The sequence below is a fragment of the Rhipicephalus microplus genome, chromosome 8, assembly GCF_043290135.1.
Source record: "Rhipicephalus microplus isolate Deutch F79 chromosome 8, USDA_Rmic, whole genome shotgun sequence".
Taxonomy (NCBI): domain Eukaryota; kingdom Metazoa; phylum Arthropoda; class Arachnida; order Ixodida; family Ixodidae; genus Rhipicephalus; species Rhipicephalus microplus.
In genome coordinates, this window is record NC_134707.1 from 37811213 (window position 1) to 37833295 (window position 22083).

The window sequence follows — 22083 nt, forward strand, 5'->3', positions numbered from 1 at the left end:
ATGTATTACATGTGTGCGCGCATCGAATATTGTGGCTCAAACCGCATACAAGGAGATTTAAAGTAACCATTAATGGTTCCACTAATGAGTCCTCATTCTCAACGCTTACTCATCTTTATTTCGTTGCATGACGTTTTGCATTTATTTATGTTGTGGATATTTTTTTATGCGTATGCGGGTTTCTGTTGTATTTCTTTCGAGAGCATTATAACGGAGAAGCTGTTCTTACTGACTCTTCGCAGTAGATAAGTTTCACAAATACTAAAAACATTTCAAAAGGCTCAGACATGTTCAGGCAACTCTCGGCTAAGCCACCATTGTGCACGAAAACTAATAAAAAATTGAACAACCTCCCGCTAAAGGGAACCCCGAGTAGATGTGAAGCAGCGAGCGCTAACGTTTACACTGGCGGGGACGTTGACACTGGCGCTCATCAAGCCAAAGCTAAGTAATGACGCACTTGACTAATTCCGAACAAGCGATCCAGTGCCTACATATAGGAGGTGACCAGTGAATGGTTGTGCAGAACGAGCAGCCGGTTTTTTTACTAACAGACGGCCTTGCGAGGCGAGAGAGGGGCGGAAGGGAAGGACAGTTTTGCGGGTATCACACGAGGCAAGCAGTGACAGGCTAGGGAGAGCGTGACGTCAACGCACGCGCAGTGCAAGGAAAAGCGTGACCTACTTGGCACTGCCCCAACACCTGCGGCCAGGTAAACATGGTGCGAACAGAGGGACAGTGTTACGCAGTTTAGTCAAAAAGCTGCTTCACATCTAAAAACATGCACTAACACAGCACTCATCTGAGTGAAAAGAAGAATGAACGTGAGATAGACGTATCATTTTGATGTGAACACTTTGTGTAATCCAGGTGGCACGCATGTCGACCATACGCACGAGACTGCTCATGCACAATGGGGGCTGTTGGCTGTTTTTTGTGTACATATGTACAGATGACGCTGCAACAAACTATTTCCTTCAACTTGTCTATTGTCGTCGCGCAGGTTGGAAAATAATTTACCGATGCGGAGGAAGCTTGTGGTAGGGGGAGAAAAGCCTATTAGAGGCTGTGCTGGGTACAAGAAAAAGAGGTGCATCGGAAAAGCACCAACTAGTGTGAGAAAGATGTAACACTGGTCTAGTTTGTGCACCATAGTGTACTGCACAAAAAACGAATGGAAACACAAAGCAGAAAAAAGAAGACATAAGCGCAGTACAAAATGGATCAGTACCAACTTGCCCAACTAGCCATTCTTCTGTAGTTTGTGTATTGTGCCCCTTTATTTTGTCTATCGTCTGTCTCTGTCTCGCTGTCAGCCACTACGAACGAATGGGACACGCTACTCATCGCGAGGATGACTGGCGGAGTGAAGACGAGTGGGCCGGCTATGGTTATAAGCTTGCGATGATCCTGCTCGAGCACATGTTGAGCCAGAATATTAGGCTAGAGTAGAAGCAGAGACTACTTTTTCAAAACATATCGCAAATAATTTCTGATGGCACACTCACACTTACCAGTGCATTTTGCAGCCCCTTGAAGGATTAGCCTTTCATTCGACAACAAAAAAAAGAACGCCAGCTTGAAATTTTAGTGCCGTTACCTCTGCAAGTGTACTTAAAGGTATAGTGTATCTTGGCTTTGCGAGCGTTCATTCCGCGCTTAATTTCCTCCCAATGCATCAAGTTTACTAGAACGTGTTGTTGTGCTAGTTGGTTTATTTCGAAGAAATGTTAAAGACGTGACCCACATAGAGAAAAAAAAAGGAAGACAACAGGATAGGGCGGCGTCAACTTGCAACTAACCGGGCCGAACCTTACAAATATTCGCATGCTTGGAAGAAGCAAGAAGACTGTGGCACGTGAACTTTTGAGGTGTATTTTATGAATGTTAAACGAGATGTGCATATAAGTGACACGTCTGTCACCTTGCGTAGATACAAAACTCATTTTTTACAGTTTTTTTTCCTAATTTTTAGGCTGTAAATTGTTCTCCCGCATCTTGCCCCACTGTTACTGAGCACATGTCTGCATGCGTATAAAAAGCGTCTTTTTTTTTTTTTTAGGGCCAAAGCTTCTCAGGCTGCGATCGCTCCCTCTGTAGCAGCAGTAGTAATACTATGTAGCCACTTCTAGTTTATGAATAGGTCAATAGATGGCGTTGTGTGTATATGTCCTTGATATGTGGGCTTTAACGTCCCAAAACAACCATATGGTTATGAGAGACGCCGAAGTGGAGGGCACCTCTAGTTCATGAATAGGTCAATAGATGGTGTTGTGTGTATATGTCCTTGATATGTGGGCTTTAGCGTCCCGAAACCACCATATGATTATGAGAGATGCCATAGTGGAGGGCTCCGGAGATTTCTACCACCTGGGGTTCTTTAACATGCACACGAATCTGAGCACACAGGCCTACAGCATTTTCGCCTCCATCGAAAATGCAGCCGCCACATCCGGGATTCAATCCCACGACCTGCGGGTCAGCAGTCGAGTACCTTAGCCACTAGACCACCACAACGGGGCGTGTATATGTCCTTGAAAATATCACTAGATGGGGTTAGTGGTTTTCGTATAGTTCACGATGTCTTATAGTTGGCGGGCGCATGGACAGACAGAAACAGGCCGGTGGACGGACGGACCAACAGATGGACAGACAGACGGACAGACAGACAGATTGATTGATTGATTGATATGTGGGGTTTAACGTCCCAAAACCACCATATGATTATGAGAGACTCCGTAGTGGGGGGCTCCGGAAATTTCGACCACCTGGGGTTCTTTAACGTGCACTCAAATCTGAGCACGCGGGCCTACAACATTTCCGCCTCCATCGGAAATGCAGCCGCCACAGCCGGGATTTGATCCCGCGACCTGCCGGTCAGCAGCCGAGTACCTTAGCCGCTAGACCACCGTGGCGGGGCGGACAGACAGACAGAGCCGGACGGACGTAAGCATAGATGGACAGACGGACGGCTGGAAGCACGGAAGGACGAACACACGAACGAACAGATGCAAGGACAGACAGATAGACGAAAGCATGCACAAACGGAAGCACGGATGGACAGATGGAAAGGTAGATGAAAGCATGGTCGGATGGATGTATGGAGAGACGGAAGCACGGATGGACAAACGAACGGAAGCATGGACGAACAAAAGCACGAATGGACAGACGGATGGAATCACGAAAGGACCGACTGACGAAAGCATGGTCAGACAGGCAGACGCTTCACCCCACTCTTCATCGTTCACTCCGGGAATATTCTGCCGTTTTTTTCGTAACCTTAGTTGAAAGTTGACATGCTATCTTGTCACCTTCTTTTTTTTCGTCAATTTGGGTCACGTCCTTGACGTTTCTTTATTAGGTTCAGGAAAAAACTAGAGCTGTCTATTATTATGAGTGTTGATTTCATTGATTGATTTTTGGGGTTTAACGTCCCAAAACCGCCATATGATTATGAGATATGCCATAGTGAAAGGTTCCGGAAATTTCGACCACCTGGGGTTCTGGGGTCCTTTAACGTGCACCCAAGTCTGAGTACACGGGCCTACAACATTTCCGCCATCATCGGAAATGCAGCCGCCACAGCCGGGATTTGATCCCGCGACCTGCATTAACACGGGTGTAGGGAAGGAAAATTGGCTTAAGTGTACCACTCACCACTTTCTGCTTAAGCCTGGGAGACAGGTCGGCGAAGCAGCTGATCAGAAATTGGCAAGTCACGACAGGAAAGTAGATGACCGTCACAATAAAGTCAAACTCGAGATTCTGCATCTTGTGCTCGCCGCCTAGATGATCCTGCTTTGTACAAAAAAACGAGAACAGGAACGCAGTGCGGAGTAGACTGGATGTTTAAGCCGAATCGTCATAATATTCTGGACATGAAGCGCTGCCGCGTAAACCTAATCACACTATACAAGTGTCGTGTGGCTTTTCCCTAGAGTTATGGCTTGATACATTAATAACCCCCTTCAAAGAGTTCAATCAATTAAAACACCAAGCACGACTTCGCAAAAGCTAGTCGACAATATACTATATCCACAGTATCAATAAGGTGAAAGAAAAATGGGCAGAATATAACTAACTCCTATAGATATAGGTAAAGAATACATCAATAAAGAAAAACTTCTAGTTAGGATAGGTAGTAATCATGCAATGTAACTATCAGACTGAAGTAACAAAGAGTTAGGATGGAGAGGAGCACATTTAAGAAACATTTTTAAATCATGAAGGGCAGTTCAACACTTTGCCTCAAGAAGATGCATAACAGTCGCGGCTTACTGCTACAGAAACCTGGAAGCTTACAAGGAGGGTTAAACTTAAATTGAGGACAATGCAGGGAGAAATGGAAAGGAAAATGGCTGTTGCAACCTCAACAGGCAATAACAGAGCAAAGTGGGTCAAAGAACGGGTGTTAAGCACAGGTTAGATGAAGACAATGATACCAAAAGCATGGAGAGGAGTGTGCAGTGCCAAGGCAAGATAAGTGCTGGTCCTTAGGACTAGTAGACTATTTCAAGAGGCAGTAAATGCACGAGAAAAAAGCAAAGTTAGGCAGAAAAATGAGACTAAGAAATATGAGAGTATAACATGGCATCAGCAAGCGCATGAACGAGTTGTTTGGTGGAACATAGAAGAGGCATTTGCCCTGCAGAAGGTGAATTCCGGATGGTGGTGGTTGTGGTGGTTTCGGTGATGATGATTATAATGCTGATGATGTTGATGAAAAAGGTACGTTACCACTGTTTCGAAATCATCCTACTCTCTTCACAGAGTTGTAAGACCTACGGATCTCCAAGAGAGAGTCAATGTGTCTCTTTAAGGAGAGTTATATATGTGGAAATATATGACTCCTAGAAAAACGTTAAGTCAGTACACTTGTTCTGCACGATATCTTTGTTTGAACAGGGGGGAGGGGGCGGACTGAATAATTGAACGGGAATGCCGAGCCAGCCCCACAGCTTCACTCGGAGAGACCTGCCCCCATCATTGCGTCATGTGCAGTTATATACATGCAGGTTTTCTTTTTACAATGCAGGTAGCCAAAAAGCCCTGGTGTACTCTTCTGAGCTCTCTTTACTTCCGAACATTACACCCAGAACGCTGTGGAGCAAAGGTAGGTTGTGGTAAATAGCCCGTCATTGCTTTATTTTCATAGTTTCATTCATTGCGTAGCTTGTCTGGTTCGGACATGATTTATTGGGAAAGAATGGGAACTCTGCACCGATGTTTGTATCACTACATTGAAGATATGTTTGTGAGACTGCATCTGTAGTGATGGGAAGGACTATGGGATATCTGCATTTCACTTAGTAGCTGCGATTTGTGGTAAAAGAAAAACAAATGCCGAAACACTAATACCATACCTCATCAAATACTTTTATCATGATCGATCTGTAGCGAACAATGGCGCCCACGGACATCAACAGCCAGAACAGGCACAGTGGAGCAGAAGTGTAGAAGCCGGCGCGTCGACCTCCGATGATCAAGGAAACTGTAAGACCCTGGAAAGTAATAGTACACGTGTACGATACACTGTAAAGGGCCCCCAAACTGCCTCTGAAAGCGCAAAAAAGTCTAGCTGATCCCTCTGTCTAGGAATCAGTGTAACATGGGAGTGAAATATAAATTTCTAGAGGAACTTGAGCGTTTTTATGAATGGTTTTGTCACAAGGGCGAAGTAATGGATGTTACAGCAACAAATTGTAATGTCACGCGAAGGACGGCAAGGAGCTCAAAACTTGCAGTGGGCACCTCAAGCACAAAGCAAACATGAAATAAACACAGAAGACAAGCATGGACTACCTGTCACAGGTCGGCGTTTAAAACTTCATTGCTGTGAAAATATAAAAAAGATGAATAAAACAAACGCACAAGTACGCACAGAATGAGTGTGAACCATCACAATTCTTTCTTTTCTCGTGTGTGAGCAGCTCGTTCCTTCCATAAACGTGGCTATGGTAGCGTGTGAAATGGCCTTTATGCTCTCTTCAACCACTCCCAAGTAACCACGGATATCCGCTGGCTGGCCATTCTGAATATGAATGTCTAGCCGTATGGATATCCAACACGGGTAGCCAGTGAACATACTGTGAAAATCTATGCCCCGTGTGGCTGTTCTCTGGATGTCCGAACTGGATGTGCGGCCGGACATTAAGTTTTAAAGGTTGGCTGGCTGTCCATATAAGGACATGCCAAGGATATGTGCATTTGCTCATGAATTATTGTAAAATTAGAGTGTAGTGAAAAGATATAGTGATATGCAGAATCTCGGTTAACAATCTAGTAAAATTTCATTAAAAAGGTACTATAAAATTCATTCAAGTTTTCGCACACACATTTAATCCCAGGATGTCAAATATTTTTGCTTCCCGAGGCAAAACAATCTGGCTCATTCAATATGTGCATCCTATGTCATACGAAATAATGAATTTAGAGTTGTTATTGCATGTGAACTAATGAAAGCGCAGATTGAGTGCGTCATAGCAGTGATTCTGTAGCCAAACTTCCACACACCAGCCTCCACACTTCTCAACAAGCAGTGCACCGCAATTGCTCAGATTCCTCGAACGTACGCGTCATGCTAGCCGTGCGCCTCTGGATGTGTTGGGAGAAAACGTGCGCCATTGTGCCTATTGTCCCAAAACCTGCTTGAGCAGCGGCGCGCACTCAGGGAAGGAACACAGAAAAGGAGGGTGTTTGTGTCGCATCGCAACTATGTACGCTGAGCCGGTCTCCTGCGCTATGTCGCCTAAGAGGCAGACAGAAATTAGGTGCCTTCTTTCTTTTCCAGAATCGCTCAATCAAAATCCGGGCGGCAGAAGGCAGGTTTTTTTTTTTTTCAAGTGTGGCCAGGTGGACATCAACAGTGGCATGCGAAGTTACAAAGGATAACTTTTCAACAAAAAACACCCAAACACAGCACAAGCCCACCACTGTTTTCGGCAGAGATTACCACGGCAAGCAGCAACATCACCGCACACTCGCACGGTACAGGTAAGGCCTCGTGTTACATATCTGTTTTTTACATGTTATATTGGACATTCATCTGTTCTTAGAACGCGTTAACAATTGTCCATCATTTGTATAAGCCCTGATAATACGTGGCATGTTTCCAGCTCTTCATTTGCTCGCATATTCCTTGCTGATTGATTGATTTGTGGGGTTTAACGTCCCAAAACCACCATATGATTATGAAAGACGCCGTAGTGGAGGACTCCGGAAATTTCGGCCACCTGGAGTTCTTTAACGTGCACCCAAATCTGAGCACACGGGCCAACGACATTTCCGCCTCCGCATATTCCTTGCTCTTGACCGATTTAGATGAGCACATGGACCGTGCCTGTACACCTTCTTCAGAAGCATGTGCTACACCCATTAGTTTTTCTTCTGTGCTTGTCTGTATGTAAGTATTGTGGTTACTAGAATAGCACTGCCATGAACATGTGCGAGTTGGGTTCGTTGCTAACGACTTAATTTAATAAACCCGTAAAGAACCAATTGCTGCCACCTCAGAAGTCATCGCACTTGAAGGCAGAAGGGCATTTAACACGGAAATCGTGTAATACTACGTACACCCTTTCACAATGGCAGCTGTGGACTGTGAGTTATGTGCTTCTTAGCCTTGATATATGTTGTTAATAAAGGTTTGCTTGTTTTTTAATCCTGCTTGGACTCCAATTTTTAGAATCGATTGGCAGCAAAAAAGCTCCTGCGGAAAAAAGACGGGACTCATAAAGAGTTTTCTTGAATATGCACTAGCTCAACGTTTCTAGAACTAGGTAAGTTGCAAAACTTAGCGGTGTTGCGCGGCGCCGCCGCTGCCAGCGACAAATGTGGCGCTGCTGTCGCATCCGGATTCACTCACTGCATGCTCGCTCGTGTCATTCCCGTAACCTCCATCGCCTGTGCATGTTGCAGTGCGTCGATATCCGTGGAGGCTTCTTCCTGCGTGAACAGTTTTGTTCTTAAGCGTGCCCTGTTCTGCTTTGTATGTGTTGCGTGTTTTCATCATGCCCAGATGTTGCGTTCTCGGCTGTAGAGTAGCTACAGGAAATGAGAGACACCACAACATTTCTTTTGTACCCACGTGTACCTGAGCAGCGAGAGGTATGGGACCACGCTATTCCTCGTGCTGATAAGAAACTGCCTGGCACCTGACGTGTGTGCGATATGCACTTTCACGAGAAGGACATCTTGAAGACTTTCACTCACGTCATATGGTAAGAAGGTACAAATCGCCAGAGCAAAGTGGGAGCTCGTTGGAGGATACGTTCCACAAATTCCCGAATTTGCCCGCTGACCTTTGTCGCGGGGCCCGTGACAATGACGCGAAAGCTTCCCGATAGGAGTGGGGTATTTTCCAGAATATCATCGGCGAAAAAGAATAGACTATTTCCGAGCACTGAGTTCAAAGACGGTGAAATAAATCCCGACATGCCGCCAACTAGTGGCGTCATTTTGCTTGGAGACACAGAAAACGTTTGTTCGCCTGCTGCTTGCTGGTGGAAAGTTGTTGAAAATGGCAAGACAAGCCGTCTTGTGGTGTTTCTAGTGCTAAAAAAGCGCCATTTGTGGAGAAATGTGTTGTCGTCGCAGAAGACATGACAGTCAACATTAGCAGCCGTCACCATCGCTTGGCCAAGTCGCCGGGCAATGCAGATCATCATCATCATCATCAGCCTGACTACGTCCACTGCAGGACAAAGGCCTCTTCCATGTTCCGCCAGTTAACCCGGTCCTGTGCTTGCTGCTGTCAATTTATACCCGCAAACTTCTTAATCTCATCTGCCCACCTAACCTTCTGTCTCTCCCTAACCCGCTTGCCTTCTCTGGAAATTTAGTTATTTACCCTTAACGACCAGCGGTTATCCTGTCTACACGCTACATGCCCGGACCATGTCCATTTCTTCTTCTTGATTTCAGCTATATGCTTAACCCCCGTTTGTTCTCTAATCCACTCTGCTCTCTTCTTGTCTCTTAAGGTTACACCTACCATTTTTCTTTCCATTGCTCGCTGCGTCCTCCTCAATTTAATATAATATATAATATGGAGAGAATTCAACACACTCTGAAAAACGGAGGAAGCAATGCAGATACCATCACCCAATCGGCCGAACTTCTGGGGGACATAGAAAAGATGAAAGTGTGTTCATGTTGTCCCAGTGCGTCAGCAGGTAGACTCGTGAATAATGACTACGAAGGGCTCACCGATACCCCAAAGTGCGGTCTCTGCTCGAAGCTTTGGCTGAAGCTGTGTTAACAGCTATCATTAGAGGAATTCAAGAAGAAGCAGAAGGAAGACATGCTCAAGAAAATGGCCGCACGCGTAGCTTTTCGACTGTCTAAGTTTCTAAAGAATGTGACTGACATGAAAAAAAAAGCTGTTTACATAACCAGACAAAAGCCACGGGATTGTGCCATATAGTTGTAATTTATTTTCAAGCACGAAAAACACAGCCACAAGAGACGATGCAATATATTGTAATTGGGTTTTTTGTGTGTAAAAATCTATTGCGAATGTACACCAACTAGCAACTAAACGAAATACTCGTGTATGTTATGCTGTATATATCAAGCATTGTTTATTGTGGGCTGTTCAGAAAGCCACATACTATTTTTGCCTTACATCGCTAAATATTACGCAATATTAGGTTTCTGCGGCAGCACAACAAATCTCGATAATATACTGTTGGCAAAGCTCTTTCAGAACGGCCGCCACGGCGTCTTGCCATGACGACTACGCGTTTTCGTCTGCTAGCGGAAGCTTGTTGCGCCGCCAGTGCCACCAAACCGGAAGCTGTCCCGGCGCCGGGTGCCGAGTAGTCTGTCGCGGAGAGTTTTGCAACTTACCTAGTCTAGAAACGATGGCACTAGCTATACACACACAAACATTTTATATATATATCCTTTGAAGGGCCTGTCAGTGTCTATGTTGGCTGTCCTGAAGAGACGTCGAGCGAGTACAAATTTGTTACCTTTGTACATGTGATGTACGTTCATCGAACGTACAGTGTACATTCGTGGACATTTCATGAATGTCCAGAATATCCTAAATGTACGTCCCGTCGCATGCCTAGGGGATATCCGGGGTCACTTGGGACTTCACAGCAAACTTTTAATGGACGCACAAGGGGTCAATGAAAGCACGAGATAAGCCTGAGCGCACAGGCAACGCCCTGTGGAGGCGCGCGTGCATCGCAACGTGTGGGGCGACAACCCTTAGAGCGCGACGACCATCACGACACACGGCCTTCGCACCGTGTCATTACTGATGAAGAACATAGGCTGAAATTACGGATATTTGAGGACCCGCAATGGTATTTGATGCATATAAATGGCTCGCCGTTGGCAAGTTGGTCAACTTACGCTTCGTGACCGAGTTGTTTCGCACCGTGCGCTGCAGAGCAAGAGGTCGTAGACCTGTTTGCATCTATTTTATAAGCTCGTATTCGTGATAAGAAATCCGTCAGCAGAGACATGCTGGACCCTGGCATGAAACACTTCCATCATTAAAGAAAGAGGGTTTTATTCTGTTCCCATGCACTTTTATTCGCTTCCCGTCCTCGCGGCACAATTTGTGACGTCACCAGCTTGTTCACGTAACGACTGAATGAAATAAGCTCTCTATTGGTCGATAGATATATCTGTTCCGACTTATTCCATACTCTGCTTCACCATAAAGTCCCCTGCGTGTTCTGCCTTGTACTTCATGACTAGCTTGCACAATAAACTGACTTCACTTCGTTTGCGACTGCGCAAACAGAGGTAGCGGAATGCAGTCGAAAGGCGCGAAATCCTTACTGGCTCAACGCTTTGTGCTGACATTCCACGTGTTTTTTAGAAGAAATAAGTGGCCAGGAAGAAGTACGACTTGTACGAAGAGTCGAGGAGGCAAGGAATAAACTACTGTAGCGCTTTTGAGCTCGGTGTGGTCTAGGGGCCCTTTAAACACGACGAACAAGACAGACCATACACTGGACTGACCGCAACGTCTGCCTTGGTGGAACAACGGTTATGGTGCTTGGCTACTATATAACCCGAAGGTTGTGGGTTTAATCCCGGCGGCGGCGGTCACATTTCGACAGAGGTGAAACAGTAGAGGCGTGTGTGCGGTGCAATGTCGGTGCCCGTTAAAAAACACCAGATGGTCGAAATTGCCATAGCCCTTCACTACTCCACCACTGTCGTGTTCAAACTATGGTTTTGAGACATAAAACCCATTTACCTTTATACGAAATTCTTCTAACCAATATCCACGTTAATAAGAGCATTATTCTGCTAGAATATGCATGCAACAAGTGTATGTTATCACTGCTACTACTGACTATCCACTATAAGCATTATTATAATATACGTGAAAATCCTTCGACATCTTCAGAATTTAATATGGACACATTATGACTGCAAACGGCGCCCATACATCCTGTGCCTCTAGTAATACCTGGGCTTTTTCATGCCAATACCATATTACTTTAAAACGCTCCGTAATCAAGGGTCCACGAGCTTCCATGTCATGACTCAGCGCGCTGCAAACATCTTCACTTCCTTATCAATTTTCCTTTAAGTAATGAGGAGCTGTGGGACAATATGTTACGCGACGGCCCTCCCGACATCCTCAGAGTCCTGTGCGCTCCCGTTGTCTGCGCTGTTTCACCCCAATCTTTATAAACCAGTTAGTAAGTCTAATTAAGAACCCCTAATAATGCTACTGGTAGTAAGATTTTTTTATTTCGAAGGCACGAGACATCTTCATTCAGTGCTCAGCGTAAGTGCGAAAAAAAAATCGTATTACGAGTGGCAGAATCAGTGACTTACTTCTTGGTGTGAATGCACATGCTGTATAAAATTTCGCTAGCTTCCGTAGCACAGTACTATACTACACGACATATGTCGTGTAGTATAGAATGAAATTAGCAAGTGGTTGATGAAAACAGCACGCTCGCATGTCTCGTTTTTGGCCCTCGTAATCTCGCCATTTTTCTCATCCTGCAGCTAACACAGGCAGCCAAGTGTGAGTAAGGCCCACTTACGAAGGTGACGAGGCGTATTGATGGCGCTGCGTAGTCGACTGGGTGAAGAGAAAAGCCTCGCCCGAGCCTCACAAAGCAGTTGATAAGCTCGCCGAGTGAAATGGCGATCAGCACCAGGGAGAAAAACTGTATGGAGAGAAAAAACACAAAAGCATCAGTAATGAAATCGTTTCGTTTCCTACAGTGACCACAAGCTATAGATTACACAGCAAGGTCTTCACCAAAGCTTCACTGTCGCATCTGTGTCACCTTCACCGGTGGTGGTTACGCATGTGTACTGCTGCAACTGGGGGAATTGGTGACCACAAGCTATGGATTACACAGCAGAGTTTCACTAAAGCCTCACTGTCGCTTCTATGTCACCTACATTGGTGGTGGTTACGCTTGTGTACTGCTACAACTGGAGGAATTCATCTATAGACCGGAGCCATCCAAGTCTCAGGGCTAAGTCTCGCGCTCGCGTTTTAAAACCTGGGTCTTCCCAAGATTCCCTGCCGAGGAAAACAATAGAGTCCAAGGTGGTCGAATGAAGCAGTAGTTTGCATATCTGCCCCAAAATGGGAAGTTCAAACACCTCCTCTTTGCCAAGCCAGGAAAGAAGGCGTACCATGGCAAAGGAAAAGCACATCCCACACAATGCGATTATACGGCACGACACAGCAAAGTGAAATGATGTGTCCCACGTGCTGTGTTGACTCGATGTGGCAGTGGTGCTAGGCAGGCTACTACAAGTGTGATAGGAAAGCGAAAAGGCGCCACAAAACGTGAAAAACGTCCCCAAAGACGGATCCCAGGCACTGGGCTCATTTTTCGGTGAACCTTGATGAACAAAGCATCGTAGAGGTGACCACCTTTTTCTAAGCAACTCAAGCTCTTCCTAAGCTATCAGAAAGTCGTGTGTGTCCAAAAATGCTTTGGCGCGGAGAGCCACTGGCACTTAAGAATTTGCAGTGTTGTTGCCGCTTCTGGACACCTTTGGGATCGCTGCGAAGCCAGAACTAGCAGGCGGCTCGGATACCCTCCTAGGTGTGGTGCTCTCTAGCAAGAAGACTGCGCGGAAAGTGTCCCGGTTGGGCTGGATTCTCTTACACCAGTTTTTCGTAGCGTTGTGTGAGATCGGATTCAGAAGAGTTAGCTGCCAGCCTTACTTTGTATATCATCTTGGGTTTTACGTCTCAATATCACCATATGATTATGAGAGATGCCTAGTGGAGGGTTCGACCACCAAGAGCTCTTGGACGTGCACCCAAATCTGAGCACACGGATTTACAGCATTTTCGCCTCCATAAGAAATGCAGCAGCCCCAGCCTGGATTCAATCCCGCTACCTTCAGGTTAGCAACCGAGTACCTTAGCCGCTAGACCACCACGCCGGAGCTCAATAAACCTTCTACATAGATGTTTTGCCTGATCAGATATCGCGGAATGTGTAACATTGTAGCAGCTAGTTTCAACATGTGGATTTGTCTTCTTCAGGACAACCCTCTCGTCGACGACACTCTCTTTGAAACAGCTGTTGCACAAATTCACCCAGTTAAGGATTTCTAAAAATTGGGAAGGAAGAAAGGAAGAAAGTTTAAGCGGAAAGACAGGGAGGTTAGCCAGTTCTTAGACCGGCTGGCTACCCTGTGTTGGGGAAAGGGGTGGGGGGAATGAAAGATGTTAAAAAGAAATGTTGCGAAGAGAAAAATTACAAAAAAAAATGCGACAGAGGAAAAGCAACATCAAAGAGTATAAGACTCTAAAGTCTGTCTCTGAGGCGAGTTGTCCGCAAAAAGCGCAGCAAAGCTTTCAAAGCCTTCTGGGCTGAGGATGGGCTCGGCCAATGACCCAGAATTATTTGTTCCGACAAAGGCCGATCATCTAGTCTATCCAGAGCTGCAGTGAGTTCTTGTCTTTGCGCGTTGAAATGGGTGCACTCACACAGAAGGTGCGCGATGGTTTCTTCGCAACTGCAGTAAGTGCATGTAGGAGAGCTGGCCACCCCAATGAGATAAGAGTATGCGTTCGTGAAGGCCACTCCAAGCCACAGGCGGCATATAATTGGGAATGTGACATTTATGCAAAGGGAGACAGTGCTCACACAGCCATTTATTCATACAGTGGCTCGTTTGTCCAATATAGAAAAGGCGACGTACCAGTTAAAGAGATATGCAAGATATCTTCGGGTACACATGTTGCAAACTAATTTCATTGTTTTTGCAAGTAAAACACGGAAAACGCTTATTTAAGACACTTGGTTAAAGTAAAACAATCGTTTGAAAACTGTTGCATTGTATATAATACTATTCAACATTCTGCGCAAGTGACCACGATGAAGTTCGGATGGACCACCCAGCTGAATTCAATTTTGTTTAGGTCAAACTATATATTATAGGTACGTGAAATAAAATCAAAGTATTAGCAGTCGACGCAAGCTCGAAGCCAGAATTTTTTTTGCAGGGGTTGGGGGGCGGGGATTTGTTGAATGCTTTGAAGAACATACATTTTGAGGATCTTTCCTTGGTAACCCTCTCCTTCATTTAAATTTTAAATGAGGAGGGACCCCGGTTTTTAGGTTTCATCCCGCGGCTACGGGCCTGAGTCGACGTACAATGTTCGTGGACAGAAGCGGGACAATTTAAGGCTAAGTATGCACATACATTGGTTTCCACCACCTTTAGGGCAGGTCATATTGGCATAACCTTAACTGGTACGCGTTGATGAGAGCTGACATGAAACTTTGAAACATTTATTTATTCCAACATTCCATTATTTGGGATGCTGAGGGCCGGGGTTAAAAAGCCTCTTCAAGGGCTTGACCAGGACCCCGACCCCGCACAAAGTGGCAGGGTTAGACAAGTGTACGTACAACCGGGTCTGTGAAGATAACATTATCTTCAGAGACCCAATTTGTCGCGACATGACGAAGTTATCTGGAGCAGCTTGGAGTACTAGTCACTATATTTAAAAAAATACATGCCGCGTTCGAATCAGTGAGTACCGCACCTACCACCATCACAAAAACTGGTCCAGCTGAAATAACATTAGCAGCAAATTAATTGTGACTAGTTTGGCTCGTAATTAGAAGTGTGAATGGAAAAGCGTGACTAAAAGAAGAGAACAAGGACACATCCCAGACACTGCCCTGCGATTAGTGTTCCGTTGTGTCCTTGTTATTAACACGTTGTTAAAGTTCGAAGCACAACTTGACCGCTACGTTGAGTGCGCCAAACCCTGTCCGGCCTGTCCCCTCGTGGAACTCACCAGTTTCGTAATGTTCAGTAGAGTCCATGGTCTCCTCCTGTTCGTGCTCTTCGCCATGGCAATAAACTCGAATGGTGCGGAGAGCCACAGTAGACTGCACGGTACCCACAGCATGACGGTGTCTTGGAAGCATGTTGTCAAGTCGGGGTTCGTTCTGCGGTTCCACGAGAGGTCGGTGTCCTGCGGTCAAGATGTCCCGTACACTTTGAAAAGCGTACTGAGGCACGAAAATTTCCTACACGTTCAACCTTTATATCATTTTTCACTCATTCATCTTTATAGGCTGTCGTGCTTTGCTACAAGACAGTGGTTGTCATCAAACATTTGGCTTAGGGTTAGCTGCGTCAGCGGAAACCAGACATACATGAACACGTTGTGGTAGATTTAATTATCGCCTATTCAGCTCTTCCGAGACACACAGCATTTTCGACAGATACAACATTGCCACCTTTATAACAATAACAGTGTCTCCACAACGGCGCCTCGCACCATACCTGCTTGGGTTCCTTTTTTCTTAAGTGCGAAGCATTTCTTAGCGAACTTCGGCGACTTATAGTGGATCTATCTATCTATTTATCTATCTTGCCGCCTGCAACATTTAGCTTTCTTGGCCATTTCGATAATGGTATCGATATCAATATTAGTATGGAATCATCATGGTGTAACGAGCATAAGTCACAACTCATGGCATGAAAACAATGGCATGTATGTCATGATCTACATTTCATGTTCCTGCTGCTCTTGCCTTGGTTTTATTCAACATTACATATCGTAACTGGTATGGTATGACATGACCGCATGGCAAACATAAGTGACAGACTCTAACGTGGAAATCATGACATGCGTGTCATGTCATGATTACCCGTTACACTCATGGCACACTCACGGTCATTTTGCTAGCTTCCCACACACCAACTTTGGTATTACGTGACGTGAATGGATGAAGAAGGTACATATGACTGGTGAAAACATGATAATCATGAGATGCGTATCATGTAAGAATGTCAGGACATGCCGCGCTCAGATGCGCTCGAGGCCGTTTCGCTAGCTTCGCATAAATCAAATTTGGTATTACGTCACATGAACGGACGCCGAAGGTAAATGGCACGTCCAAACATGATAATCACGACATGTGTGTCATGTAAAACATGACTACATGCTACGCTCTTAGTGCGCTCGCAGTAGTTTCGCTAGCTTCATATATACCAAATTTGGTGTTACGTGACGTCGATGGGTGACGAAGGTATATGACTATGGCAAACATCATAATCATGACATGTGTGCCATGCAAGAACATAACAACATACCACTCTAACGATGAGATCGTGGCCGTTTCTCTAGCGTCACATATATCAAATTTGGTATTACATGGCGTGAATGGAGGACATCCAAGCATGATCATCATGACATGCGTGTCATGTAAAACATGGCTAAATGCTACGCTCATAGCGTGCTCGCGGCTGTTTTGCAAGCTCAACAAACGCCAAATTCGGTATCACGTGACGTGAATAAACGGCGAAGGTAAACGGCTCGTCCAAACATGATAATCATGACATGCGTGTCATGTAAAACATTACTACATGTTACGCTTATAGAACGCTCGCGACCGTTTCGCTTCCACATATACCATATATTTGGTATCACGTGACGTGAATAGACGACGAAGGTAAATAAAATGTCCGAACATGATAATCACGACACTGAAGTCATGTACAGCACAATTTAGGTCCCTTTCGTATCGTTGAGCTGATTTTAAAGGGAAATTCCCACTGTATGCTGAATCTGCCAAGTTTTTGTCCTCCGATCGAGCGTATTTTTGACGTCATTTCCGTGACGGAAATACGTCAGTCATGGTGGACCCCGGCATAAAACACTGTGTTAAAATAGAAGAAAGCACAAACAAACGCTGTTACAGCGTGAACTTTCTTCTCACCTTTTGTGTTTTCATTCTTTTTCTCGCCTTTGCACTATAGATGAACCATTACCGACCATCCCAAGTTACCACACTTCTGTAAGCATTACACCATGCATCAGATATTGAGACTTTGAGCTGGTGAGCATGAACCAGCTCCTTATTTTGGCGACAGCGTCCGCATTCCATTACAGACAGGATGCCGAATCGCTCGTGCACTGTTTAACAAGCGAGCAATGAAGAAACACAGATCGATGTTAATTTTTAGCTACTATTGTGCGTAACAATGAAGAACGAAAGGACAAGCCTTTGAGCTTGTTCGCGTTTGCTCTTCCGTTTGTCGCTGTTCGTTAAGCACTATAGGGAGATAAAAGACGAATTTCTTCCAACTAGGCCGGCTAGCAGCTGTGCACATAGGTTCAATTAAATTAGACCCCCATTGTCAGGGTTTGTCTCCGTCTTCGTGAATTTCTTTCGTAGCGTTAACTATGATTTCAAACATTGCAGCAATGAGTTCATTGATGCGCCGAAAGGGTTATGTGGCGTAACGTACCCCGAGTGTTGCAGGCCGAACACTCAAACGTGTCGCAAACAGCATCGCATAAGCAGCGTGCTCATGGGCGACGGCATCGACTTCAGAGGTGCGTCGCCCATCCACTCAGTGATTAAGTGCCCTACTATGACCCTCATAAACGGCGCGCACCTTGGAGATAAGTAGTCCTCAATCAAACACGCCGACACTTCATCGCAACTGCTTATCGCGGGTGATCAGTGAGAGCACACGTCGCAAGAGTGCGCTAAATAAACCGTACTATCGGCGTCGAATGAAACACCAACAACGGCCAGCATTCGCGATGGTAAAGAGTGCGCAGTCCAATCATCACCGCTGACAAGCATGCATATGCGCACTGCCAAGGTCTAATTATATCGGTTGCGAAACTCGGAATGAACGGTGATCAGAAGGCTGTGGCCACAGACATCAACGCACTCCACCCGAATGAAGCGCGGACAACTGAGGACCGGGGGACCAATAATGAAAGCCAAAACTTGACCTTTTAAGGGCGAAGCTCTTTAAGGTGCATGTTTCTTCATCAGTGGCGTTGCCATGCGCCGTAGTCGTGATGGCGATGATAGTGACGATAGTGACGATGAAGTTGATGACGATGACAATCACGAACAACGACTGGCTTGTGCAGTACTCGACGTCTCGATATACTACGACGCGTTTCGTGTGACTGGAAACAACCAACCGCCAGGGAAACATGCACAAACGTACCTCGTCTTTGCTAACTTCAAGCTGGATTCGGCACCACAAAGCAGTAAAAATGGAAACAAAACGAAATTCACAACTTAACACAACATACAATTTATGACCTCTAAATCTTGCATACAACTGTACGCCGATTTGTCACTCAATTACGTGCGTGAGTCGCCAATGTGACAGGGGATTTAAGTTCACACCTTAATGTCCCACTCATCATCATTCACTTCGTAGATGTGCCGTGTTTTTTTTTCTCGAATACGTTAAGGTTACTCTTGCCAAAGCAAACTAGAAATTCACTTCACGGTTTATTTTACTTTTAGCTAAATTGTTGATTGTCTCATAAGTTGGTCGATTGCCATAAAAAGACAGCGTATACAGGCAATCTGTTATGTTGAAGTTTGAAGTTTATTTCACCACAGTGTTACACCATGCAATGTGTGGTGTGGAATGCGGGAAAAAAGCTGCGATAAGAAAACGCAGCAGATGTGGGCTAGTGTTCAGTTTGGTGCATTGTCGGGTCATTGAGGCATCACCCACTTGGTTTTCTGCGTATATTCCGCGGGTTATTTATTTGTTAATGTGCTGTTTAGGGTCGTCAAACTTCGTAGAAGCTGATCTATATAGCTCGCAGAATGTGTAGACAACCGCTTCTGTGACGGCAGACTGCTTTCTTGGACGTGCGACCGGCGTGCCCCTCGCCTTTGGTGACTGGTAATGCACCCGGTTAAGTGAAGGAACAGAGTACTGTAAAGAACGTGAGCTATAGTACGGTACACAGACATAGTGATGGTATAGCGCGATACTGTCTGTGTCACACGGAGCCAAACGCAGCCGAACGAGTGAATATAATATTAGACACCTCCATGTACTACCCATCAGTCCCACGCTGGCTGAAGCGTCATGCGCTGCAGCTGTCATAGACCCTCGCGCAAGAGTTGCCTCTAGTAGACTTATAAGAAATTCGATGGCTTCGTGGACCCGAAAGCCCACATTATCGAACTACCTGCATACAACACCCCCCCCCCCTTTTTTTTTCTTGGCGTTCGACCACAAAAAAAAATTAGAATGAAGCAGTCAGGTATATAGCTATATGCAAGGTAAACCGTAAATTTTGTTAGTTTGAGAAAACTGCTATAGTTTGTCATGTTTAAAACTAGAAATATGCGAAGAAAAACTCCGCCGAGTTATTTTTGGTATTTGTCCCCAAGGTTCCCGGATTTCGACACCTCTTCTTTCTAAAAGAGAAAGAAAAAAGAACAAAACATCTGGGCACTAGTTGTCCCCGCCTCACGTATAGAGGTTTTGCACTAGCGTCACAGAAAGAGGCGCACTAGAGCACATCGTCTGACGCGAACTTTGTGATGTCGCGTTAAAGTTGCCAGTACATCGCACGCTGGATCATCATTGCTCATGCGCAGACGCCCAATAACGTTTCAGAAACGTCATTATCACTGAAGCAGGTTCTATCCCCATGTGATTAGGCTTCCGTGACCTCATGAAAGCCGCCGTGTTGGAATCATATTCTGCATCCACGACCTCACCTGCAGGCTATGAGCCATTGAGAAACGAAAAAGGAAGAAACTGGCATTTGGTCACGCAGCCATCCTTTGCAAGCAACCACGTTTTGAAGCCAGCAATGTCAGCCAAAACGTGACCTTTTGCGTCCACATCATGCGTACAATGAGCTTTGCCGAAACATCGTAGTCTGGCGCCTGGTAGCTTTTAACCTTTTAAATGCCGCACTATGAAGCAATAGGAAAAAAAAAACTAAAATTTATGTTGATAATTTGCATTGGCCTTCTAAATTACCTATGATCAAAAATACAGCCCCATTCACAATGACTAAGCATGTTTTTTCGCATGTTCCATTTTTGGAACATTGGCATTTCCCATATGCAAAACACACATTTTCTCTGGAACAACCTTTATTGACTTTTCAGCCGGGTTTCCTTATTCAGGATAACTGAAGAATAATATTTAGCGTCATATGATGTCTCTGAAAATTATAAATATTTATAACAACACTTTATGAAAATTTCTTCTTTCATACTAGTGGCTGTTCTACAGTGAGCAAATCACAAACCGTGGTAAGCGACAAAGCCTTTCTTGTGCAGCCGCTTTTTGCACTGCTGGCACTGATTCGTTGTATTCTTCTTGCATTCCGCGCACCTTCCCTGAGTCGTTGAGATGATGTAGTGGCCATCAGTTTTTCTGTCCTCATGTTTCAGATGAACCCGGGGTCTAGGTCTTACAGTGAGTTTCTGTTTGAGCTGCAGCAAGGACATGGTGATGTCCCGCCGAAAGGCGATGTGCGTCATGGCGGCATCACTACTTTTGTGAAGCTCGCAGTGGAGGAGCCATCCTGCGACGACAGGCATGTTCAAACCATTTCTGGAAAGGTTCCACCACCATTTCTTGCTCCTCAGTCTCGGTTCATAGCTTCCGAGGAGGCGGTCCATCACATCTACTCCGCCCCTGCCCTTATTGTATTTTCTGATCAATTATGGTTGAGGAATGTCCATCTATTTGTTTGAGCGTCGTGAGGAGTGTTTCGCACTTCCAACAGGCTCGTGGCTGAGGTTGTTAGAAGAAACTGTGACGACTGCATTGTCATTCCACCTGCATGCGCAGACTGCCCCGTCACACTTCTGGTGGAAAAATCCTATTTCTTCCTTTTCGATGTTTTTCAAGCTCTTCAGTGGACAACCACCGGTTGTTGTATCTCGCACAGTCCCTGTCGCTCGAATCCCCTGGTCAGCCAGTTTCGTCAAGAGGCCGTGCGAAGTGAAAAAGTTGTCAAAGTCGACTTCGTGATGTTCAGGCGCTTCCAGGACCGATACCATATTGCTAACAACCCTGATCCCGAGAGGTGTCTTGTCGTCCTTCTCGTTCCTCCCAAAATATATTTCCATCGCATAGGGGTACCCATTCGAAGAGCACATCATCCATATTTTGTACCCAAATCAAATTGGTTTACCGCAAATAAACATTTTGCACGAGTGGTGGTCATAATAGGGCACCATTGACTCGTCGATGCTGAGGCTTTCATTGAACACTCCAAACTGGCGTAAACATTTGGAGATTTCATCGTAAAACGGCTGAAGTTTGCCCATTTTTTCGCCTGCTTTCAACTGAGTGTTGTCAACAACATGAAAGAACCTTTTCAGCAGCCGGAACCTATTGCGGGCCATCACTGTCGCGACTATAGGCACACAAAGATCTTCTGCAGTGCTCTAATACGAGTCCTCAGACGGAACGGAGTGGTACCCGCTGAAAAGTAAGAGGCCGAAAAACTGACCTATGTCCACTCCTGTGACGCCCCCTCCTCCCCCTTTTGGAGTGCGTATCTTGCAGTTAGTTCAGCCAGTGAACCAAGATACTTTGGAGAAATAATACATGTGTCACACGGGCGTGCAAAAAGTCTTTTAAGTAAGTGGTCTTTTACGAAGTTGAAAGACTTTTAACAAAGAGGTGTTTGCGGCGCAGACACACGGCAGCAACAATCTCCTTTTAGTGTTTTCGTTAGAAGACGCTAGCGAAAGCGTGGCGCTAGCAGTTAAAAGAAAAGCAATGAAAATTAAACGATTTATCACGATGTACAAATTAAAGACTTGTTGCACTGCTAGTTTCTTC

General features: G+C 45.4%; 1 protein-coding gene across 6 annotated transcripts in view; it reads right to left on the reverse strand.

Annotated features, from left to right (window-relative positions):
• The window catches only part of LOC119165345 (multidrug resistance-associated protein 1), a 120749-nt gene that overhangs the window by 76304 nt on the left and 22362 nt on the right, over window positions 1-22083 (reverse strand). For 4 of the 6 annotated variants that reach the window (XM_075871564.1, XM_075871562.1, XM_075871561.1 and 1 more), the window contains 4 exons: window positions 15275-15454; window positions 12030-12155; window positions 5364-5501; window positions 3658-3798 (listed from right to left, as the gene is read on the reverse strand). In XM_075871564.1, coding sequence (XP_075727679.1) covers window positions 3658-3798; window positions 5364-5501; window positions 12030-12155; window positions 15275-15454 — 585 coding nt within the window. The remainder of the gene's footprint in view (window positions 1-3657; window positions 3799-5363; window positions 5502-12029; window positions 12156-15274; window positions 15455-22083) is intronic. The other 2 variants (XM_037417523.2, XM_075871565.1) reach the window with 2 other exon arrangements.